Here is a 24863-nt window from a genome sequence, read left to right as displayed (position 1 = left end):
ACGCACCACCTCTCACCTGTGCTCACTACACACTTGGTCTATCGGTCAACTTACCCATGAAGTGATGAAGTGAACATAGAAGCCAAAAGTGTCCCATGTGTCCCTGGTAGATCGCTCACGCCGGTGCTCCATGCTAACTCTTTAGCATGTACTATGTTGAGTTAGAGACGACAACTAAACTAGACTATGTGCTGCCTGAGTGTACGAATGCAAAGTTCACCTCTTTAGGCTTTGCTACTTTTGCTACATTTTATAGTTTGGTTGTTAAGTTTTAGGTTTAGATCTTGGTTTATTTTGGGCTTTGGTTGTTTAGGTGCTGCAGTTTAGCTTACAATATTTTCCTAAAGCTAAGTAATCTTATATGACATCCGGCTAGATTCGGGGTTTAGTTAGTTAGTTAGTTAGTTAGTTTTATTATCCTTTCGGAAATTCTCTTTGTGTCTGTGGCAACTGTCAGACAAATACAACCACAACAGAAAGGACATTACAATTAAAGACAGACATTTAACAACAAAGTGCTCCACATACTAAAATTTACACAAAAAAATGGTACAAAAGTGCTTTGAACTGCCCAGGACTACTGTTCCTCTTTACATAATTGTGGTCAGTGTGACAGTGTACAGCTAAAAATCAAAAGCGGATGTATTGGCAGTTACTCACCTAAAATAGTTCCAAAAATAAACCTGGTTAATGATATTTCATGTTTTAGATTTATGACTCTACAGGCCATAAACCACAGGCTATAAACAACTTTATATTACTAAAACATCAGTCTCCTTACTTTGGATAATGCTAGTCACCTGCGATCACTCAACTTAATGTATGCTAAAGTGTTAGCATGGAGCCAATGATCTACTGCGGTCACACAGATGAGTTTGGTGTCTATGTTCTCGTTAGTTTATCTCCCCAAAACTTGGTGTGTTCCTTTAACATTTAGGCTTGCACATGAATGTTTACTTTTTCCTCATTCTCATGGTTTACAGTGAGTCACATAGAAAAATCACTGGTAGCAAAACTTTGGCATGTTTACATAGCAATGTCTTCAACACATGCTGCTAAAAGAGACATGGAGCTTACACTTCATTAAGCTTGTCGTCATTCAGCCTTTCATTCCCATTCAGACGCTGGAATGAAGAATATTAGATGACAAACTTTTTTTTGTTGGTGGAAAGCCTTGGGGCAACGGGCAAAAGTCATAACAAAACCAGGGTTGAAATCACCATGACCTAAGTTGCAGCTGTGCTCATTAGCAGCAACGAGAAGATTAAGAAGCTCTTGGGGATGGAGGGTCAGGGGGAGGATCTAGGAGGTGGAGTTGGTGGGCTGACAGCTTAGAGAGCTATCTGTCACCCCTCTGCCTCTGCGGATGTGTGGGATGTCAAATGTTATCATCCCAAGTGTGAATCAGGAGACCTCAAATAGTCCAAGAGAGGGTAAATCGGTTGCCGGGACTGTCACTTTCTCCCCATATGGGAGTTATCGCAGGAACTGGGTGGAGGCGCTGGGTAAGGGAATGCATCCTGATGCGTCTTGGGAACACTCTCACTCTTACTCATTCCCAGATGGCCAACATTGTTTTATTAATTAAAGGGGCAGCGGTGGAAAAAACAAAGTTTTACGCTGTGGAAAAAGCATGGATGTAATTTGGCTCCATGATTGCGGATTTTTCTTTGTAATGTGCAGGTAATTACTACTCGGAACGGCACAAGGTTTGTCTTGTAAACTTCGTTGAGCAATCTCCTAAAACCGATTCAGCCACGTAAGAAGACATGCTAAAGCCTCAAGTAATGGCGCATACCCCAAAAGACAGTAGTCCCATAATTCATCTGGAGAAGGGAGGGATGATACTTATCTACACAGAAAGGTCCCTTTAGATCCCAATCTCTCTCTTGGAATCATAAGATAGCTTACACATTCTTTGTGTGGTTATAATTACAGCGCATTCCCAAGTCGCCCCCAGAACTCATAACCTCTTATCAGGTGTAACCCTACACTCGCCTCAACTTTAACCCCCGTAGCGGCTGCCCCACTGCCTCCATCCAAACAAAAGGTAATTGTGAGCAGCTGTGGAACCCCAGTGACTGGCTCTTCTGAGGAAGGCCCAGGGAAATATTTCCCCCCGTCAGGCGGGGTAGCGGCCCCTGATCCCAGCGCAGCGGAAACCCCGTGGTGCGCCCAGCTACAGCGTGCTACGATAAGTTGTGAAAAGTGGAAAGTAAGTAGGAGGGGCAGGTGGAGCGGACATGGCGGCTGTTCAGCTCGCTTCTTCTAAAGTAATCTCAGCTACCATGGCCTTTAGCTGTGGCTGTGATCAGTTGGCACACAGAGGTATTGATCTGATCAGTAATTTAATATTGGCAACTGCAATCTTCTGGTGACCAAGCAGTATTTTTCTCTGGGGAAACAGATTTTGCTGCAGAAACAATCTTCACATGCATTTTGCAGGGTTGTCATAAATCAATATTAAAAAGTTCAGTTTCAGTGAGGAAAACTTGTTTCTTCTTGTTTCACTCTCACTGTCTTTCCTCTTCTTCTCTTTCAGTTTATAGAGCTGGTTATTCATGTGGTAATACCAACGTCATCAAGGTTCTGGAAATGTTTTAGCCGTTCATTTGTGGCACCAAGATTTCAAAACAGCTGGTTCCATATAGTTTCACTCACTCAATCAGAGAATTTGCATTGCAAGAATAATATATAACTAAATTGGATTTGCACTTTGAAATTTAAGAAAAACAACATTTGCACAAAACTGTGTACATAACAGCTTTAGCTTGGTAAAGGACTACAGTTTCCATAGTGCTTTGCAATACAGCGGCGTTTTCAATTGACCGGCCGCCTCTCCGTGATAAAAATGCCTTTGTGCCGGATTGTAACCAATTGTAAAGCATTTTACAGATCACTCAAGAGTGAATGCTTGAAAGAATGGTATATCAGACTTAAACAGTAAGATAAAATTTCTCTCAAACAGCCGTGCTTGGTGTTAGGATACTATGGGCTGTTATGGAGCACACGGCTAGCTACCGTGCCAAATGGGCGCTGCCACTGAGGAGAGAGCGTGACAGTGGAACGAGCGTAAGAGCTGTTGCGATCGTGTGATTGGTCGAGAGTTGGTGAGGCTTATGGGTATTGTAGTAGGTGTCATGAAAAAGCTTCTTCAAGCATATTCACTATCTCTGATGATAGCAATCACATAATGGAGACTTGCTTTAACCGGTAGAAGATAATAATCCGACTTGATGCAGATCGGCTGTAAATAACAATAGAGTGAAGTTGGGCGGGTGGTTAGCATGAGGAAAATCACTTGTTGAACCACTGTACCATGTGACTGACTAACTCTATTCTCCTGTCCTGCTTGGTTTCTCCTCATCACCTCTCTCTTTTAACTCTTCCCTCCTCCAACATGCCATCTCTCTCCCACTCCCTCTTCTCCTCTCCTTTCCTTTCCTCAGTCTGTAAGTTTTGTCCAAGTTGAGCAGGCCCAGAGTAATTATGGAGTCCTGGTAGAGCGTTCCCACATGGTTGGCTAAATGGTGGCTTCATCCTGTGTGCCATTCATCTGTGTGCCCCCTCCCCTGGCCTGACAGCTCAAAAGAGCCGACTGTGCCACAACAATACTGTGATTGGTGCTCTTTAGGAGGGGTGTGGGGGGGTGCTCTCCCCTCCCACCCTCATCATTCGCCAGGCAGGTGGACCACAAAGTCCCCTGATTCTTTTGTTGCCTCCCGAGCTAAAAAAAAAAAAAAAAAAAGATGTCCATGCTCCTTGGCTGAATAAATCCTGTCGTCATGGGATAATTTGCTAATAAAAAAAAAAAAGAAAAAAGAGGGGTGGGGGCTGAAGGGCTAGCTATTTACGAAAAAGAAGGGGAAAAAAAGTTTCTGGTTGGTTGGTCTGCTGGACTTTTTTGATATGGGTGCTGCTGATTTGGGGGAAGAGAGGGACAAAGCTGAGGCTATAGGAGAGAGGGAGTTAGTGAGTATGTAAGTAGTGGGACGAGAATAGAGAAACAGGGATAGTGGGAGGAGATGCGATAGACTCAGTTCAGAAAATTGTTAGGGAATGCAACTGTTCTAGCAGGGCGTCTGTGAGCTAAGTAGTTTATGAAGTGAAGGAGTTGGGACCTTTTAATGGTCACGGTTAAAAGGGCAGGAGCAGGGTCTCAGAGGCAAACAAGTTAAGCCTTGAAGGGCAACAAATGTTAGGCTTTCGTGTAGGTTACCAGAGAAATCCCTAAGCAAATGGAGAGCGTGCCTAAAGTGTTTAGGGAAGAAAAGGAACAGTTGACTGCTTTGGGGAAAAAAAATAAAAAAATCTTTTGACGGGGAAAAAATAGGGAGAGAAAAAGAGAGAAGGCAGAATGATACAGAAGAGAGGGGAGAGATAGAGAAAGAGTGAGGGGCCACCTTCTTTTTAGGCAGCCATTTAAATGATCAACGGTAAATAGAGGGGAATGTCATCTGACAGAAATAAAGTTCCCGTTAACAGCGGGGATGGAAAGTAATTTACAGATACGCTGTCCCCGCCATCTTTGTGCCTCCCAGATAAGGTTTCATTTCAGAAACGGATAGGAGACATTTTCACTTACGGGCCCCCATTCTGGGACACCTGTGATAACAGCTTGTGGACCCCTAATTGAAAATGGGTTTCAAAATGGATTTTCACTTTTCTTCCTCCTCTCCCCCTCCGTTCCCTCCCTCATGACTGCCCCCACCGCCACCCCCGTCAACACAACCGCCCCCCTCCACCCCCCCCCCCACACCCCGGCTCCATCCCTTTTTTCCTTGGCGTTCCCTTGTCGTTGGCGGAGGGAGGCAATATTGGAAGGACAGGGGAGGAAGGGGGGGGGAGGAGGAAGAGAGGAGGCAGGGGGGGGGGGGAAATGGAGCGTTGGGAGCGGATCATCCCTCAGCCCGGTGTCACGGCGATGACAGCCGCGCGATCCGTCTTATTAATGAAATCATTGATCACTTGATGGGACTCATAATCAACTGTTTCTCCACTGTGTCCTGCCCCCTCTCCTCCTCCTCCTCCTCCTCCTCCTCCCTTTTCATGCTGCCACCTCTGCTTTCCACTTTTTCATCCCTCGTTTTTCCCCCCCCCAGCACCCCCCCCCCCCCCGCCCCTAAAAGATGAACTACTGATGATCATTTTTTTTGTTAGCAAAAGAAAAAAAAAATCTTTGATGAATATATAAATTTAACGAGAACACCCAGCCAGACGCTCTCTGACAATAAATGCTGACGAGTGATTCGGCATCAGAGGAAGAAGCAGATCTGATATGGGATATGAAAATTAGGAAAATTATGAGAAATATTTCAGTTCAGTTTTGTGTCGGATAAATTGGCTTTCCTCTGTTAGAGCACTACGCAGGCTGCTGGTTATTTTAGGACATGCACTCCAGGAATCTCATACTAGATTATCGGACTGTTGGCGTGTGCATCAAACAGCGAAAACGTGATTTGTGACGGTATTTGCGGCGAGTCTAAAGGTGATCTGTATTAGTGCTGTATGTATGTTATGGGGACCAGAGGTAGGTGTGTGGCTCCTGCACCAGGAAGCAGGGGCCCCTCTGTGGTGCCCTGCTCTGGGCTCTGCCTGTGGGGGCTAATGAGAGAGGACTGATGGAGGGATAAGGGACCTCAGGGGAGCTGTGGCTGGCCCACGGGTCAAACAGCACAATGGAGGGGGCGTTATAGAGCCTGACACACAGCCCCACACAGGAAAACTGGCTTTTAGTGGCAAGGCTCCCTGTGTATGGCCTCTGTATGTGTTATATCAGTGGAAATGCATAGAAGAAAATGCATATTTTGCCAGAATAGGGCTGTTTTCACTAAAGTACATTTGATGTCTTAGAGATACATAGAGATATAATATAAAGAAGGTGCCTGTAGATTAGGGTTCATAAAGTCGCACTGGCCCAAGTGTGCACACACAAACACACACACACACACACACACACACACACACACACACACACACACACACACACACACACACACACACACACACATGCAATGGATATGCTCGGCCTTCACTGGTGAGCCAGAGCCATTTCATGGACCTCTGCACTGAAGGCAATTTCCTGCAGCAGCAGGGCGACAGGCTTTGGCAGAGCCACCTCACAGGGGCCCGAGGCGCGGGATTAGCTTAGCCTGACTGCTACTCAGGGCGGAGGGGCCCGCAGCTGCCCGGCCCACTGCAGCCCGGCCTGGCCCTTCTCTCTCTCTCTCTCTCTCTCTCTGGCACACTTCTGCCTGCACAGATCTGCCTGCTGGAGCTCCACTGCTCCTTCACTTCTGGAAGCTACATGTAAGCCACTGCCTCAAGACTTTTGCATGCAGAGATGCCACCAGAATTCAGCTGTAGTGGAATTGCAATACACATTCTGATCTTTGCTTTTGTCAGTGCACAACCTGCCTGTTTGCTATGGAGAGTCTCTATAGGAAGTGTTTGGCTGTTACTGTGGTGGTTCCGAGTGATGGCATTTGCTGACAACTATTAAAAATTTGTCCTTAATTTGACTCAGAGTTCATGTTGTGCACTGCATAGATACAGATGGTAATCTCAGTTCAACTACCCAATCATAGATTTTTAATTCTAATCTGTTGTGATAGTTCACGCTGACCATCACAAAGGCTCCTCAGAAGAGCCTGAGGTCATTTTCACTGACATGCTGAGAGCCAGAAAGGCCTGTGAGTCAGAGGTCAGGCGGGTCAGAGACGAGGCACTGAACCAGCGACCAGCCTCACAAAGACAAATCAGCCGGCCCGGCCCTGTGTGAGAGGAGAGGGGTAAGTCCGTCAGCCCGGCCCTGCTGCACCGCTGCACCACCGCGGAGAGGGGGAGAGGGAGGCGCAGGGTCGGGCCAGGGCCCCCATAAACTCATAAACCCATAAAGTGGGGAAACAGTAGTTGATTATTCTGCCACTCTGTCCATTTGTCGGTAGGCATCAGTGGCCTCCCTCCTGCCAGGAGGAACAAAGCAGGAGTGTCCTGACCCTGCCAGGAGAATTTATTGTGGTGTGTTCCTCTCCGCGTCCTCTCTGTTTTGTTCGCTCGCTCACGCCGCCTTACCTCGGTTGGGTTCTCGTTGAATGGGACGCAGAGGATGAAGTAGCAACTAGTGGCCTTGCCATTGGGGTTTGTGTTTATGTGAAAGAATGGGTGTGTATGGAGGAGGAAAGGTCCTGCTACCGAGCTGAGCTTTCCTTGACATTTTGTTCAAATGTAAAGAAAACCTATTGGTCTCAAGCTGATTTGTATTTTCTGCATGAGACATTTTGTGCATTCATTTTCAGTTGCTTCCTTGACTTACATGATCAAGTGGTGAGGATATGTGAGACATTTTTAAACAATCTATAACTTTTTTTTGTGTCTCGCTGAAGAAGGTGCTGAAAAGATTTAGAACCACTGCATTATATTACACACAAATAACTGAGCATAATTTGTTTGCATATACAATGTGTTGTATAGTGCACAGTACAAGGACAGGTACCACAAATGAATCAAGAAAAGTTTCTAATGAAACTCTACCAGCTGAAAATACAGAAATAAAACAAACTGTATATATGTGATGTTTATCATTTTTAGTTATGCAATAGACAAATTAGATAATAGCTGATAAAATACATATATATTTTTTTCCCATTGTACTTTTTTAAATTTAACATGCAAAATAACTTTACTGATCAATATCACAATAATTTACTTTGTCAACCTTAAAACAATACATGCATTTGCAAATGAAAATGACAGCATGTAATGTACAGCAATTTTGGTGGCTGTACATCCCCCAAAAAATTGCCAAGTTTGCACTGAATCATATAAATAAACTCTTTAAAATCTTTGTGGATAAATAGTTAGTTGATATCCTGATAAGCAAAACATCTTCTCATTTTTTTGTCCGAAAGCGGCCTGTATATTTCAATTTTAGCTGAAAACTCATTGGATTAAATCAAGACATGCTCTCAGGTTCGAGGGAGCAGTAGGCCTTATACCCCTAATCTCTCTCCCCTGACCTCCCCACCCCCCTGGGCCTTGCCTCTCACCCGTCTCCCCGCCCCCCCCGCCCCTCTCTCTCCCTCGCAGTGCGAAAGAGGAGCTAGGATCAAAGGCCGTAAACCATGGCAGTGATTTCTGGTGATTGATTAGAAGCAGAGGTTGGGAAGCGGCAGCTCTCTCCCCTCCGCTCTTCCCACCCTCTGGTGCTGCGCGCGCACGCTCCCATGGCTCTCGTAAATAGCTCAGGTTTTAAGTGTGAAAAGAGTTGCCGCGATTGGCAGACAGAGCCGAGAAACACATCCGTGTTGGAGCGGCTTGGCCAGTTTTCAGCCTCTTCCTCCTGGATGGCAGGGGGGTGTCAGTTGATAAGAACCATTTGTTGTCTTGCCTGGATCTGGGGAGGGACGGCGTAATCCCTTCACCCTGCTCTGTTCGCAGAGCTGGAGGAAGAGAGCAGAGGAGAGGAGGAGAAGGGATTGATTTTCAGAAAGAGGGCATGCGGAGAATTGAACTCAGATGTGTAGCAGAGACAGGGTTTGAAAGAAACATTCTACTTGCGGGGAAACAAATGTCTGTAGCTTACAGCGGAGGGGGCGTGCAATTTGAACTTGAGCAAGCCCTTCTCATGTTAATCAATTGCATAGCTGTCTTTCACCATTCTGTCCCCCCTCCTCCTCCTCCTCCTGCCCCGAGCCAAACTCAGCCTGGAGGCCTCTTGACAAGCAAGTGGTCCTCTAAAGGCATTTTAATAGGCCATGGCCATTCAGTGGCATTGAGATTAATGCTGTAACAGAATCGCACGCATGCACGTTTTTTGCACATGCAGCTCCGTCTCTATCCGTTCCTCTCCGGCTCTTCTCTCCGTCTCTCTCGCCCTGTCTGGTCTCACCTGGAGCTGCGAGGCTAATGATGTTCGGAGCGCGGGCCTCGCAGCGACAGCTCCGGTCCCGGGGAGATGTGTGTCATGTCAGACTTTGCGCCAGACAGACTCCAATAAGAAAGAAGGGGGGGAGAGAGAGAGAGAGAGTTGGGGGGGGGGGGGGTTGTTCTTCAACACAACTGGAGCAAAGCCGAAAACTAAAAGAGCAATTCTCTCGAGGTTTTGTTTTTCATCTGCGGTATTTACAAAGTGATCGAACGCATTTTTGAGTGTCATGGAGTATCTCATTACCCTCTTAAAAGCTTTTATCCGTCCACATGGTCTTAGACATGTACACTCTCATTGCATACTGCAGATAAACACACTCAGTCATGTGCGTGAACACAAACGTGCATACACACACACACACATATAATCTCTCATTTTCTCTCACTTTCTTTCACACAACCGAACACATACACACACACACACACTTGGGGCAGCTGGAGGATGGGCCTGTGATTATTAACTGTTTGACGACCTCATGACTTCATCCGCGGTGCTGTCAGAGGCGGCCCACATTACGTCTCCGCTCGGCTCAATGGGCTCTTTGTTCTGGCCTGGCTCTGGAGCAGCTCAGCATGGGGCTGCGTGAGTCCGACAGTCCCACTGCGGCCCTGGAGGGGAGGGAGAAGGATGGAGGGAGGGAGGGAACGAGGGGAGAGAGAGAGAGAGAGAGGGAGATTGAAGGGAGAGAGAGAGAGAGAGAGAGAGGGAGATGCAGGGGATTCAGGAAGACATGGGAACTGAGAGAAGAAGTGGGAGAGAGGGGAGAGATGAAGGGACGGGCGAGAGCAGGAAAGCGGGAGTGCGCTAGCGAGAGATTAGCAGGAAGAAAGTGAGAAGGAGAGGCAGATAAGGAAGGTGGGATGTGAAGAGGCAGAAGAGAGGGAATGAGGGATGAAGAGAGAAGGGAAGTAAAGGGAACGTGCTCCAGGTGAATCCTAGAAGGGGGAAATCCAGGCTAAAACCTGCAGGGAGCTTTCGCCGCCATAATATGGTTGTGTTAAACAATCTTTTCTTTCCACCGAGCCCCATCACGGCGATTCATTTCAATAAGGACACCAGATTATGAGGGCAACGTGTCAGCTGAGCTGCAGCAGCGGCCCTTGTGTGGAATGTGGGATTAATGGGAAAGTAATGCAGAGATTAGAGGAGGAGGGGAGATGGGAGAGGAGGATTCCACAGGCAGGAGTGACAGGAGAGGTCACATATGAGGAGAGCTCATTACCCAGAAGGGACAGCAACAGGAGGCCGTGCTCCCTTAAGAGAGAGGGAGAGACTGAGGGAGCGAGGGAAGGAGGAAGTGGAGAAAAAGGATACAGAGAGAGAGAGTGTTGAAGCAGAGGATATGGTGAGGAGAAAGTTGGAGGGGTGTAAAGATCAAGGAAAGGGTTTTTTTTTCTGAAAGAATGAAAATGCAATAGGAAGCCAAGGACAATATGTGGTGAGATGGAGGAATGTGTCCCATGTATGGGATGTTTGGGATAAAGGAGTAGCTTTTCACTCATGCTGCCCCAGTGTGAGCACTGAAATACTATAGAGGTAATGTTTATATACCTGTGTTAAACTAACACTATCCCCTCCATCTTCATTCTCTGTCACGGTGCCCAGTTCTGGCTGTCTTCATTTACATTTTAGACATTTCACTGATGCTATTACTGAGCTATTACACTGAGCATGTAGGGCTTCAATGTTTTGCTTAAGGATGCTTTGACAGGATATATACAGGCTGATCAAACCTGTGACCTTTTAGCTACCAGATGGCCACTCCAACCACTGGGCCAAAAAGCCGTCCAAACCTTTGACTATTTTGCCCTGCAATGTGCTTTCCATTGCGCTGCAGAGCCACCTATCTAATCACATAGAGAGTCTGGTGCCTGTTCCTTTTCCCACTCACCTCCAACCTCCAGCCCCTTCCCAGCAGACAGTGGTTAAGTCTGTTTGGCCAACATGGTAGATCCTTTAATCTGCAGAGCTTTCCCTGTCCGCTGCAGACACTGTAATGAAGGGGTCCAGGTCTCACCTGTATTTTAAGGGGGCTGAATTACGCCCTGTTTATCAAGCGGGCACTCCCATCCATATCACCGGGGTGGGGTGGGGGGCGGGGGGGGGGGAGGGGGGGGCAGGTCATTGGATTTTGTGGCAGACTTGGCCCAAACGACAGCTGTAATAGGAATTTAAGATATAAGGAAGGTGGAAGGCAAATGGAGATTGATGGGTCTATAAAGGATTCTTTGTGAAGTGAGTTGGCACCTCTTCTTGAAGGAGAAACTGTGGAAAATGAACCAATGTTATTTTTAATAATTGACGTGTCAAGGTGTTAAAGCTGAAAGAGTTGATTTGATTAACCTTGGAATATTTTTTTTTAACACCAGGTGACTTAATGTGAGCTCAGAACAGCCCCTGATTGTTTTTGTGGCTGTGGGAGTGGAGTGAAGGAGTCAGTTTAGTTGTGTTATTTTTATGACATTTGGCTTGTAGTTTGGAATTCTGATTGTCATGCTCTCTGGTAAAAAGACCTTATGTCTGAATGTGGCGGGTAAGGAACAGTAAGCATTACCAGCTGCGGCATCAAAGGCCCAGGCGTGCTGTTCGTTTAACCCAGATCCGTCACACTCATGCATAGCCCCTGATTCAACCTGTAATGTAGACATAAAGCAGAGAGCATTAGACTGAGACCAATGTGGAGTTATGGCCTCAAATTAACTCCTAACACCTCTCTACCTGCGACAGGTCAAAGGTTACCGTCTATTGTCGTGATTGGTTCCTCGAAAAGGATGTCATGGTTTTTGTCTGGGGTGCTGTTGGAAAATTAATCTCACAGGTCTACAACTAATAGCATCTTTACCTGTGAATGGAAAGTACCATTTCTGTGCAGACACACTGAATGCCATTCAAACAGTTCACTTAAACAGTGTTTCACCTCTGTATACTGAGCTGTTAAGCAGGTATGAGAATAGATCAGCAGCAACCGAGCAGGCAGGGAGACAACAGTGGAATAGACTGATCCGAACATCCGAAGGCCTAATCACCGGAGAAGAGAGAGGGATAGAGAGAGAGAGAGAGAGAGAGAGAGAGAGAGAGAGAAAAGAGAGAGAGAGAGTCGCAGCAATGGATGTTCCACTCTGGACTTAGACATTCACCAGTCATTGATAAACTGCTTAGCTGCAGGAAAATTAATGAATCCGGCCTGACTGGGAGAGGGGGTTTTTGGGGCTGGGGGGCGGAGGGAGAGGAAGGAGGAGGAGGAGGGCTGTTGGGGGGTAATCCTGTTCCAGCTAAACGGCTGATCCCTCTCATTCCTTAGATATCAAATGTCAAAAGTTAAATTAGCCTGCTAGCCTCAGATAGGAGTTAACATGCTTTTAAACGGGGCGGGGGGCGGCGATTCCTGCCCCCTCTGGGACGGCGGGCAGGTGCCTTTGAAGTGTCTAATTATCCAGCTCCCAGTAAGCGCTGGCTAACTATCTTAATGGGGGCCTCTCCGCCTCACTGCGTTGCACGTATGCACGCACACGTACACACATGAACACACATACTGGCATGTGTGAATCTACACACACACACACACACACTCACACCACCGCAATGTGTTGGCACAAGAGTGTTCAGAGTCTAGTATGGAAAGGAGCTCAAAAAACACTGGGACATAAAGTTGGATGTATTAACAGTTAAGGGAAACAGCTTTATGAATTTCATTCTGTACTGTAAGGTGGGAAATATCCACAGTGGCGTTGTGGATCATATTTGATGTGCTTAAAATTATATTATTATTTTTTTTTCTATTTTATCCTAACTGTTGGCTCTGTGCTTCTTTGCCTTGGCTGGGTATCCATTTCTCTTGGCGAGCGGTTCCTAATCTGAGTGCCACAGACTCGGTCCGGATCACTCTGGTGTCAGAAGTGGGATTCCAATGCTCAGGCCCAGTGGAAAGCTGGCCCACTCCGGTCTGGTGGGCAGTTTGCCTAGATCCACCCTAAAAGACCCACTGTCCCAACCAGTCATGATTCTGCCCTAGTCTGCCCCAGCGCACAATCACTTTATATTGTTACAGAGGTCAGTGTAAATAACCGACAAGTTACGGCTGATCATAGCTGCTTGGTGACCATCTAAAGCAATGCTAATTCCGTCTATAAGCCAATCAAAGTGCTAAATGGCTTCATTTTATTCTTTCAATCCCTGATCAAATGCATCTCTTAGAGTTTGATTCCTCAAAGAATGCAGGCCAAGGTGCCCTTTCAGCGAAAAACCTTAAAAGCCATAAGTATCCATGGTCAAAAATGCATCAGTGTGCATTTTAGCGAGGGCTTTCAGCTCTTTGACTGCGATGCTCATTGCTCCCTCACAATGTGGCCCTGATGAAATGGTAGTGGGGTTTCGGGCTGCTCTATGGTGGGCCTGTGCCCCTAATGTGTGCATAAGGGGTAGCGAGGGGCAGGCGGAGGCTTGGCATGACGCAACCCTGCTGTGAGGCTGATTTGAGGTGAGTGCAGAGAAGAAGGAAGGAGCCTAGCAGGCTTTGATTTGCCCCTCCCCAGCCCCGGGGCCTGGAGGCTGGGACTGTGAGATGCTGAGCCCTGGGTGCGTCCCAGCAGACCCCCAGCGGCACAGAGAGCGGGCTGGGACTCTGGGCCGCGGAGCTGGGGGTTGGGGCGTGGGCTGCCGAGAGCCAAATTGAGATGTGGGAGCCGTCGAATTTGCCTAGATGAATATCGAAGAGAGCATTTGTCGGCGCTGTGTGGGAAATCAGCAGCTGACAACAGACTGCTAACCAGGAGAGGGAATCATCCTGACCTGCCCACTGCCTCTCTCCGCAATTAGACCAAACATCAGTCACACGCTGATAGTTAAATAATGTACCACCACGGATTCACTCTGCAGAGACAGAATCAAACAAGAGCGCAAAGTTAGAGGGAGCGGGCATTATAATGTTTGCTGAAGTTTTGCAGAGCTTTGACCGTTTTTTTGACTGGGGATTGCTAGCTATCCTGCACACAGATAACAGGGGATATGACCTTTCGCGATTCTGCTCCGTGACATTTAGAAGATTTGTTTGTCAAGGAGTTTCTGGAGTGTCACCCTGTTAGGCAGATGCAGGAAGCTCCGTTAAGACTCCGTAACCTTCACATAATACAAAACTGAACTCTGTTGTGGAGAAGGCGCCCAGCTCCTGGTGGCGCCGCGCCCGGCAGCCAAGAAGTTGATCAGAAAAATACCCCACACAATTGCAGTAATCCCCTGTGCTCTTGTTGTGTTGCGATCGGTGGAGTTTGAACGGTCTCTCTCTCCCTCTTCTTTCAGCCTGCGCTAATCGTGAATGATTCCCTCTGTCTATAGCGCCAGTGCCAGGGCCGGTGAATCAGGTACATAAGCCTAAGCCGCTTGGAGAGGTGCTCTTATTAAACTCTAGCCAGCTGCTGGAATTTTTCTTCCCCCTCTCATTGTTAATTGGGGAGTCTTGAGTCTTTCCCGGGAGTTGATTTGCAAGAGAAAGAAGAAAGGAGCGAGAGATTATTGCACAGGAGGAGAGGAGCTTTGAAGCAGCGTTTTGTGATTTCACTGTGCATCCTCCACTCCTCTCCTCCGTCGTTCACTCTCCATGTGTTCACCAGCCAAAACCTCTTCGTGCCTCTGACAACGGCGCTTTGAGAAGTTCGAAGGTGGAACACAACATATGTATGAGGCTGGCTTTGGCTCAGAGGAACAACAACACCTCCTCTGATGTTAAGGTTTTCAGAAAAGGCAGTCATGGGGGAAAGAGCAGCAGTGTGCAATGGCCCTTTGTGAAACACACATGTCCCAGCTTTAGAAACGAACATGGTGCGGGCTGGAGGGCAAGTCAGATGGTTTAGAGGCAAGGACAGATTGGCATGCGGAGGAACCGCGATCCTTGTTCTCAACCTCAACCTCTGCCTCTAGAAAACACCAACTTCTTCAAAGACAGCAGGGCAATGTTTTTGTCTGGCTTCTTGTTTCTTTGAATCAGCTGGGCACCCTTAACTTCAGCCCCCTTGTCCCAGGGCCCAACTCTCAGATGACTTGGCCCCACTCCATATCTCATTATCTCTTTTATATTTTCATTTTGTCATTTGTTGTATGCATTCCCCCTCTCTTTTATACTGCTATATTAAAGGCCATGCATAAGGTTTTCTCTGAAGGTATCCGAACCAGAGTTTTACAATAGAGACCCCTGACAAGGGAAGAAGGGGAGAAACCTGGGCATTAGGATTTAATGAGTGGCTTGCTGGGGGTGGAAGGGGGATAGAAAGCAAGAGAGAGAGAATGTGAGGGAGAGCGAGAGAGAGAGAGAGAGAGTGCAGTTGCAGAGGGATGGAGAGAGAGAGAGAGAGTAAAGAGAGAAAGAGCAGTGAGAGAGGGAGAATGCTGGAATGGAGCACCAGGTACCATTATAGTGGCAGAGAAAGCTCCTGAAATACTAGAGCTGGGGCGTGTGCTCTGATCAGGACGGCAGTGAGCACAATTACCTTCTTTTCAAATCCTTCAGTGACACTGCGGGAGGAAGGAGGACTTTGAAACTTGAAAGGCAGGAGCTCGCTTTCAACCTCAAACGCGAGCAGGAAAGGGCTCTGAAATTTGTTCAGTGCTCCCCATCCACCATTAGCTTGTTTCTTCCTCTCGCCTCCAGGCATTTAAGCGCTTTTTGAAAAGATGTTAAGAAATTCAATCACCATAGAGAGAGAGCGGGATAGTTCTTTTTTCTGTTTTTTTGAGAGGCATGCTTTCCTCTGGTCCACAGAGGACCGGCCTGCTGCTTTTGTGTTGGGCTGAATAGACCTGCAAACTGGTGGAGGACTGGATGGGGCAACCATGGGAAAAGAGAGGGAAATAAAAGAGGAATGAAAAATGAGGGAGGGAAAAAGGGGAAAGGGTCTGTGGGGCGGATGGTCAGGGTTGGAGAGGTGTTGCCGAGTTCAACTTTTCAAAGTTGCATGTGTGTGTTTGCACATGTGTCTTACTTGTCATTCAACATCACTCAGACGGGAGAAAACATTGCATCTTTAAATTAACCATTACACATTTTTTACTTATACCTCAAATGTCAAAAGTTTCATGCTGCAGTTATAAGCAGCATAGAGGGGAAACCTCAGTTGACTCGTGTGGTTCTCTTCCACCAGCCAAGGAGTCAATTGACCCTTGTGCTGCCGAGTGTTTGTTTAACCATTTAAGGTGGTATGAGCACAAGTAATGAAGCCCCTTAAGGTGGTATATTGTAGAATGATGAACCCCCCTGTGGGTTTGCCATGGTGACCGGAGGGGGATGGTGGGACCGTGACACTGCTGTGATTGAACTATTAGTCGCTTGACCTCCCTTGGAGGAGAGAGACACGTCTGAATAGCAGTGCAGGTCACTGAGAAGGAAAGAAGAAAGAGGGGAAAGAGAGTGAGAAAAAGAAAGATGGGGAGAGACGATAGAGAGAGAGTCAAAAGGAAATAAGAAAATAGTAAAACAGCAGTTAATGGATAGTATATTTTTTCAGCAACGCAGAAGAAGGCGGGATTTGATTTTAGGCCAGTAGCAGTGTCTGATGGCCACTTAACCCAATGATGAATCTATTTAAAAAACACCATATACCCTTATAAAAGGTAAGAAAAAGAGCTTGTAATAAACAGTTTTTGCTCTCCCAAGTCCAATGCTTGATTTGCTAGATGTGAATAAGCTGACATTATGCAGTACAGGCCTATGCTACCCTCAGCTGCATGCTGTACCCTTAGCTGTGTTTGCTCCCAGCACAGTTTACAGTTGCGACTTTCTTCAATCCGTGTGAGGAGATGAACCCAGTTCAGAAATCCCTTTATGTTAATATTGCGCTTTGCAAGAGCAGACCTATTAATCCAGCTTTAACCGTATAAGTGCCATTATTCCCTTAATAAGATCACTGGCTGTGCAGTATAGGATTAAATACTTATATCATAACTGACACTGTCATTTCCTGCGGATGAGAGCGGCTTCCCTCTCCGGCTGTCAGTTCCGCGTTAAGACTCTTGGAATCTGCTGCCAGTGCTGCGCCGGGGCACGGCTGGCCCAAATGCAGGTAATGGATGTGGGAGAGTGAGAGGAATAAAAGCAAGACCCGTGGGTCGCTCCTCCTCCTCTTCTCTCTCTCTCTCTCTGCTTCTTTCTGTCTCATTCTCTCCCTGCTTCATTTTCTCTCTCTATCTCTCCCTCTCTGACCGGTTCCCTTCTTCTGTGAAGTGGTACAGTACTATGGCGGCCCTCTTCAGCGCTCTAGGTAGTGGTCTTTAATCTGGCCCTCTCCTCTGTTCTTAATTGGCAGTTGGATGCTGTTGGGCTGCAGTGCGTAGGGAGCGGGGGTGGGGGGGCCTTACACCGCTAGGCCGCTAATACTACAGAACCTCTGGCGCCAGCACAGCGGCATTTTGCCAGGATCTCAGCCCGAGCTAGAGCACTGGAGTGTACTGATGATCAACACCCTCAATGGTGAAATTATAACCAGGGCTCAACCTGGGGACCATTCACAGCAGCAGCTAATGAAGGAATCTGGGCCTGGATAGAGACTAGGCCAGACTCTGTGGATCAGGCTGGACCAAGCTGCTGGATTTGAAGAGGGTGTTTGATATGTCCAGGGCTGAAACAGGCAGGATTTATCTCTATCTCTATGAAATAAAAATTAAATCAAACTCAAAGGTTTTATAGAATGATATAGTTTCACCTCCATTTTTTTTTCTATCATACACATTCATCATATCTAAGGGCTCAGCTCATAAGAGACAGTATTGAAATCCCAGTGTGTTCTGGGATGTTTCTGAACTAGCCTGTATAGTATCGTACTACAGCACAGACTAAAACCAGGTCAGGAGGCTTGCTGACCCCCATACATGTCAGATCAGAGGCCAGGCCAAGGGTCAAGGGTCATGTCTTTCTGCTGGAGCTCAGCCCTTGAACTCAACTCCACATTTATCCCCTCTACCCCAGCATGCCAGGGAGCTTTCTCCAGAGACCCCATCTCCTACTAATTTTGCCCTCAGACACAGAGAGAGATTTACTTTGAGAACAGAGAGAGAGGGAGAGAGGGAGAGAGAGAGAGAGAGAGAGAGAGAGAGAGAGAGAGAGAGAGAGAGAGGCAGCAAGCAAGACAGCGAAAGGGGGTGGGGTTGAAACAACCCATGAGGCCGGTTAATGGGCAGCTTGGAATGCAGGGGAAAAGCCTGTGTTTCCTCCTCCATGGGAATTCATTTCTTTATAAAAAGAACAGACAGAGCTGACTTTAAGAACAGACTTTTGGGAAACGCTCCCTTGACTGTGCGAAATGAAGAGGTTGGGATTGTTTCATCTGAGGTGTCCGCTCGCTTTTCACTGTCTGCCGCTGAACTCCCACATCTGGCTCCATCGGAGGCAAACCCCGCCGGATTTACACCCATAATGCCCAGTAGGTTGCAGGTGTACAAAGCTGATCTCCTGCTCCTCCTCCCCCTTGCAAGAGCACGCTACGTGATCTGACTTGCTCACCACCATGTCTATGGGTGTTTACAAAATGCGCGTGTTTGGCTGCGTGTGTGTGTGTGTGAGAGCGAGAGAGAGAGGGAGAAAGACAGAGAGCGAGAGAGAGAGAAAGAATGTGTGTGCGCGTTCATGCATGTGCAATGTACGTGTTTATGTGAGTGTGTGAAACATATTCAGGGAGGGAGAGAGATTCCCACACCCTCTCCCAATATCTATTCTGATATCAGTTAATAATCATTCTTTATTTTCCTCCTCCTCCTCTCTCCCCCTCTCCCCCTGCAGAGGATGAGAGTTCGGGCACGCCGTACCACCGGGAGAGGCGCAACGCCATCAGCTCTCAGGCCGCTACGCCCGGCGCCCCCGACAGGAAGCTGAGCGAGGAGCCCTCCACCTCCACAGAGGAACGCCCCTCGCTGGTGAAGAAGGAGCTGCACGGCTCCCTGCCCCACCTGGCTGACCATGCCCTGCCCTACCGAGGCACTCTGTTCGCCATGGACCCCCGCAACGGCTACCTAGACTCGCACTATGGTAAGTCCACCGGCCGCCACCTGCTTGGTGTTTGGTAGAGCAGTGATTCTCAACCTTTTTCATATCAAGGACCCCTAATTTAGGGCCATGGACCCCCATTTGATGAGATTTTTTACTATTAGATATGATTTTATCCAGAATTCCAAGACTATCTTTATTGTAGGTAGAGAGATAACAGTGAAACTATGATCAAAATAGTCATTCTTCCACATTCTCTAATGCTGTTAACTTCTTGTAAATGAATTAATGATGGAGTTTAACATTTCATCAATTTGCTGGGGACCCCCTAGAACCCCCTCAAGGACCCCTGGTGGTCCGCCAACCACTGTGGTAGAGGGGTCAGTCCTGCAGTCTCTCTCTTCTTCTTCTTTACTGTGTTTGTGGTGTCTGTGGTCATTTCTGTAACGATCGACTTGGTTGTCACACGTTGTGTCTGGAGTCTATAGGGAAATGCTGTAGATTGATGATTTGAATGTGAATCTTTGAAGCAGCCTATGGGTTTTGTGAAGTATACAGTGTAAAGGAACTAGAAGGCTCAAGGACATGCTTGTAGCACCCCAACGCTGAGGCCAAGTTTCTCTCTTTACTGTAGGTGAGAGGCAGGACTGCTAGACGCTTGATTAAGTCTGACAGATTAGCCTCTCTCTTGTGCTTGCTCTCTCTTTTACACACACACACACACACCAACACACACTCGTGAACACGTACACACACACACACACATCCCTTGTTTTGTGCCTGGGAAGTTAGTATGGGGAACGGCCAGCGTAGCTTCTTAATTCCCTCATTAGGGGCCTGTCTGAGCACAGTACTCCACTTTCCCTCATCAACACACACTTCAAAGCCCCAAAGCAGCGCCGAGTCAAACCTCACCACCCCCTACTCTCTCTCTCTCTCTCTCTCTGGGACTCAGAGACTGTGTGAGAGAAAGGCAGGAAGGAGGGCGATGGAGAGAGAGACTAATGGAGATGAAGCCTGAGAGATTGAGGTGAAGGGAGAGCTGTGGCTTGAGTGAGATACTGACGATAATTTGAGAAAAGGTGAGATAGACAGTAGTAGTTGGATGAAAGTGAAACTGTGTGTGTATGTGGAAAGAGAGAACAGGAGATAGATGATTGGAGAGTAAGAGGCTGATTAGGAGGTTAATTTGGTGGCCACTGTAGCCTGGACTTGGCCTGCAGACAAGGATTTGATGTGATGGCTTGTTTAGTTTGGTTAAATTGGCCCTGAATTGGGGCAGACAGAGTGGGACAGAGTGCTTTTAATCCAGAGGCAGTAATGGAAAGGCCAGTGGACCCCAACCCTATACTGTAACTCTATTTATTCAGCCACTTCATTAGCCACTACTCCCCTTTGCTTGGGTGCCTCCATGCCTCCCAGCCCTCAGAGTCACCAAGGTGCCTCCTTAAGGGAAAGGTTACTTAAAACCAGGCAGCGGCTCTTTGGACAGGAGCCTCACAGGCACAAAACATTACTGGCCATTACACCCCGACCCAGCTCAGCAACACTGCCACTTCTCATTTTATGTATGTGTGTGGGTATGTGTGAAGGAGCTCTGGAGGTTCCAGACCGCTGAAGCCTGGGGGGGGGAGCGGGGTAGTCGGGGGGTCACAGTGAGGCTTGGGGTCATGTGGAAAAGTCTCGGTCTGAAATGGAGAGTTCAAAAGCAGCAGGGAAAGTCAAAAGGGCCGTAGAGCCTCAAGAGGCTCCATTCTTTCTGCATGGGGACTTTAAGAGGCTGTAAGACTGCAATCATACAGGGCAGTAGTAGTAGAGAGTAGAGTACAGGGCAAGGTGCTGCGAAGGAGACATATAGGTATAAGGCACACATAGGGTTTTCTCTGCTTTTTCTACACTGTTGTATAGAATTCTTTGGTATTCTTAGATACCATCTCAGTAGATATATTACACAAGAATTAAATGTAAAAGTTAAGATTGAATTATAATAGTAATAAACTTTATTTATATAGCACTTTTCACTGTTTACCAGCGCAGTAAAGACAAAATAATACAAAGTCTACTCTAATTGACTTCTAGTGGGGTTTCACTGATGGTTCTGTCAGTGCTTGATCCTGACTCAGCTCAGGAAGACTTATGATCTGAGACGGGGGCATTGCTGTGTAAAATAGCTTCTCCTGGCACCAGGTGTTGAGGACATGGGGTGTCCCTAAAGGCACCGGTCCCATTCTGTCTGATTGAACCCAGGACCGGAGCTCAATCCCCAGTGCTCCGGCACTCTGGGGGTCAGCAGAGGGAAGGGTTCCCCCTAAAACCTCCTCTTCCCCTCCCTTCCCTTCGCTGCTTTGAACCAGAAGCCTGTGGCTCCACAGAGCCACAAGGTGTGAAAAGGCATTGACTGCTGTTCTGGTTACTGCTTCCACACACTCACACACACATGTGAGCACACACACACACACACACACACACACACACACATATGCGCACACACAAAATCACTCACATGCATGCATATACACACACATGCAGACACACACAGCCCTTACTCAAACAGCGGCAGTCCCTCTATGGGGGCTCTATCACCTCCTAAATTCATCCCAGGTGTGTGTGTGTATGTGTGTGTGTGTCTGTCTGTGTGCGTGTGTGTGTTTGTGTGTGTGTGTGTGTGATGGAGAGGGGGCCCTGAGCCTTTGTGCTGTGCTTGCACAGTGCGCCACGCCATGCAGCGGACAGCCAGGTAAATCCGATTACTCTTGGCGCTGGTGTGTGTCAGTGCTTAATGTGCCTAAATGCAGCGGCACCTGCAGCCTCCCCACACCTGGCCGCTGGGTCGTTAACGTGGTGGCGAAGCTCTGGGAGGCGTGGGAGTTGAGCAACGAGAAGAGAGGGGAATAAAGGAGAGAGGGGGGGGTTTATCTTCAGAGGTCTCTGCTCCTGGCAAATCTCTGCTATTCACCCAGCCTTGTGCTCTCCCACTCCTCTTAAGTCTGTGGCCTAAGACGGTGTTTACTCTGGTTTTTACACCCACTTCAGTGCAGAAAAGAGGAGGCACTAAGGAAACATTGCCCCCATTGTTAGCATTAGCTAAATCGTGGTGATGCCTGAGTCTTAGCCGCTTTTCTTGGGCAAACACTGGATAAGAGTCCATATCCTTCTTACCACAACACTAATACATGGGGCTTTGCTGTGGGATAAGGAGAAAGGATTGGGATGAGGATTAATGAGAGAGAAACCATTTTTTTAAGATCTTAATTGTGTGGAAGTGTGAATGGGATGCGCAGCGCTGACATCTGTTTACATTGTGCGCCGATTAGCGGGTCAGTGGTCCTGCAGCAACAGTGAGCCCACTTGCTGGCGACGCATCTCTGCTTCCTCCAAGGGGATCCTCTTCCTTAAAGTGTTTGTCTCTTTCTTAAACACTTGCCCTTCCTCGCCAGACTAAACACATCCCGCGGAGGGACTTAATGCACATTCTCTTCAATGGCTTTCTTGTGAATGTTAAACTGCATTGAAACATCAGAAGATGTTTAGTGAAAAGGAAGGCAACTCGAGGGAAGTGAAATCGCTAAGCTTTGGAAACAATGCTTAAGTATTTTGGTACTTAAATGACATAGTTTGGCAATAGTATCTGTGATACAGTGGATCATTGATAGGATAAACCAGACCCATAAATTGTATCTCCAGGCTGTGGTGTCTGCCTATCAGCCCAGTAGTCTCTGGGCTAGCTCCTTTAAAAATCTAGCCCAGATCTGGCCGCCAGGGCCTAATCCGCAGACCAAAGCCTTGTTGTCCATGACTGATCTCTGAAACCTGGCCTGCTAAGCTAGAGGCGGTGGAGGTATGGATCTCTTGGCTGCAGGATTCCTTCACATGTATCACAATAACCCTGCTCTCTGAGCCTGGCCAGAGGTGACCGCTACCTGGATCATACCGGCCCTGTGCTCTGGGAAAGCTGGCGGGAACACTGAGCCATGGCGGAGAACCAGCCGCGGGGTTTATGGAGTGGGGGTGGTGGGTGTCCAGTCACAGGGGTTAAACTCCAGACTGCTGTGCGGAGCTGATCTCTGGTTTACTGGGCCGTAGCGTGGCCAGCCGCTGCCCTGACGTCAATCTGTCTGCCTCAATATCAAAATGCAGCTGACCACTGAACTGAATGAGCTGGCTGTCACCAAACTGAACGTGATCTGCACAACAATGGCCCCGGACTCTCTACAGTTAATTACAGTGCTCGTTCATTCAGAGTCACACATATGGACCTTTCCATGTGTCTTAGCCTTGAAAGAAAGAGAGATGTAGAGAGAGTGAGAGAAAGCTATGGAGAGCTGTGTGTGTGTGTGTGTGCATGTAGAAAAATTACACTGAAAAAGCCATACTGTATACAAGGCTCTTCTCCGAAACTGCACTCACAGAGCCAACTTTCTGGCATCCTATTGGTTTTTACATCAAAAGTACGAGCTGTGATGCAGGTTCAAGCGCTCTTCCCCAAAGAACTGGGGACTACAGAAGAGAGACGGGGTGGGGAGACACGTGCCTGTTTCAAGGGTAAGTGTTTGCCTTTGTGATGGTTTCAATATTGGCTTTTTGAGCATGGCGGCACGGTGTAGTCCCTCCAGTGGTGCGCCGGCGTAGAGAAGCCCGGGGCACACTGCAGGCAATGGAGAGGGATCCTTTCCATCCACCTCTGTTCATCAAGAAAGAACAACATGGGCCTGCGCTCTCCTGTGGCCCCTTGGTCCAGCGCACCAGGGATAATCAGATGATCCCCTTTTATACAGCTTATTAGAGGAATCTCATGCTGTAAGATAGGCCATATTCTCATAAGCATGTGCCCTTTTGTAGCGCTTGATGATTTAAGGGGGTTAGGCAAAGTTTGAAGTGCTTCAAGAATGCACTTCCATGCCATCTTAAGGTCATGTGGTACTCTTGCTACCACAAAGCTGATGTGTGTGAATTGAATATCTTGGAATAATGGCAGTTCTAATTACAATGACAAGATTAAACTTGAAATGACTTAAGAAGAATTAAAAAGAATTTTCAGGCGACTTAAGATGTTCAAAGAGGAATACTCAGCATTTCTTGGTATCATTCTAGCAACATCTGTCTGCGTTTTTTAGTTCTCTTTTCAAATGAGAATGGTTAATCAGTCAACACACAGAGGCAGAGTCAGAACAATGACAATGCGCCGAAGTGGTGAAGGCGTAAAATAAAGATTTGCTGCATCTTCTCCGTCCGTGAGGGCAACCAACCACAACAAACACCACCAGCAACAACAACATTAAGCACTATATTACAAAAACGGGAGGAACAATACTCGAGGCTCATGAGGGCTTCTCCTCCGCTAGCTGTTTAAAACCACAATATCTTGAGCTTTTTCTCTCCTCCTTAAGTTACCCTGCAGTCTCCAGCAGGATAATCACCACTGTGTGCTGCGGGAGAATCAAGAGTTATTTTACACCCGTCTACATGTTTGTTTCCAAATCTCATCGCTCCTTTTTGTATTTGCATTCCTCTCACATAGTGGTAAAGATAAGCACCCTTATCCCTTCAGCCAACAACCCGTATCTTCCTCTCTTCCTCAGAGGGTCGCCTGTATATATTGTTCTACACAAGGAAGAGGCTGATGAACGCAATGTAATTAAAATGTTTCTACCAGCCTGGTGAAATATAAGAGGAATTCATCCTTGCCCCTTCCACTTATCTCCGGAGAAAAGAGAGAGAGAGAAAGAGAGACAGAGCCGAGGCCGAGGCTAAGTGAGACAGAGGGGTAAGAAAGAGAGAGTGGAGCCACAGAGAGTGGAGAAGGAGAGAGAGAGAGGGGTGGGGGTGGGGGGTGGGGGGGGGTGTAACAAAGCAGAAAATGAAGAGAGACATAAAAGAATGGGAGCTCAAGGAGGTCAGGCCCATCACAGGCTTTAGTGTTGCCTTCAAAGATGCCTGGGACAGGTGGCAGCTCCAGACAATCTCGCACCA

General features: G+C 47.5%; 1 protein-coding gene across 2 annotated transcripts in view; it reads left to right on the top strand.

The window, feature by feature from the left end:
* The window catches only part of gli3 (GLI family zinc finger 3), a 97575-nt gene that overhangs the window by 18059 nt on the left and 54653 nt on the right, over positions 1-24863 (top strand). For both annotated transcript variants that reach the window (XM_078291327.1, XM_078291326.1), the window contains exon 3: positions 18690-18935. In XM_078291327.1, the coding sequence (XP_078147453.1) occupies positions 18690-18935 (246 nt within the window). The remainder of the gene's footprint in view (positions 1-18689; positions 18936-24863) is intronic.

This window comes from Centroberyx gerrardi, chromosome 22 (assembly GCF_048128805.1).
Source record: "Centroberyx gerrardi isolate f3 chromosome 22, fCenGer3.hap1.cur.20231027, whole genome shotgun sequence".
In the NCBI taxonomy this organism is placed as follows: Eukaryota; Metazoa; Chordata; class Actinopteri; order Beryciformes; family Berycidae; genus Centroberyx; species Centroberyx gerrardi.
Note: the sequence above shows the minus strand (reverse complement) of the source record. Positions and strands in the feature narration are given on the sequence as shown.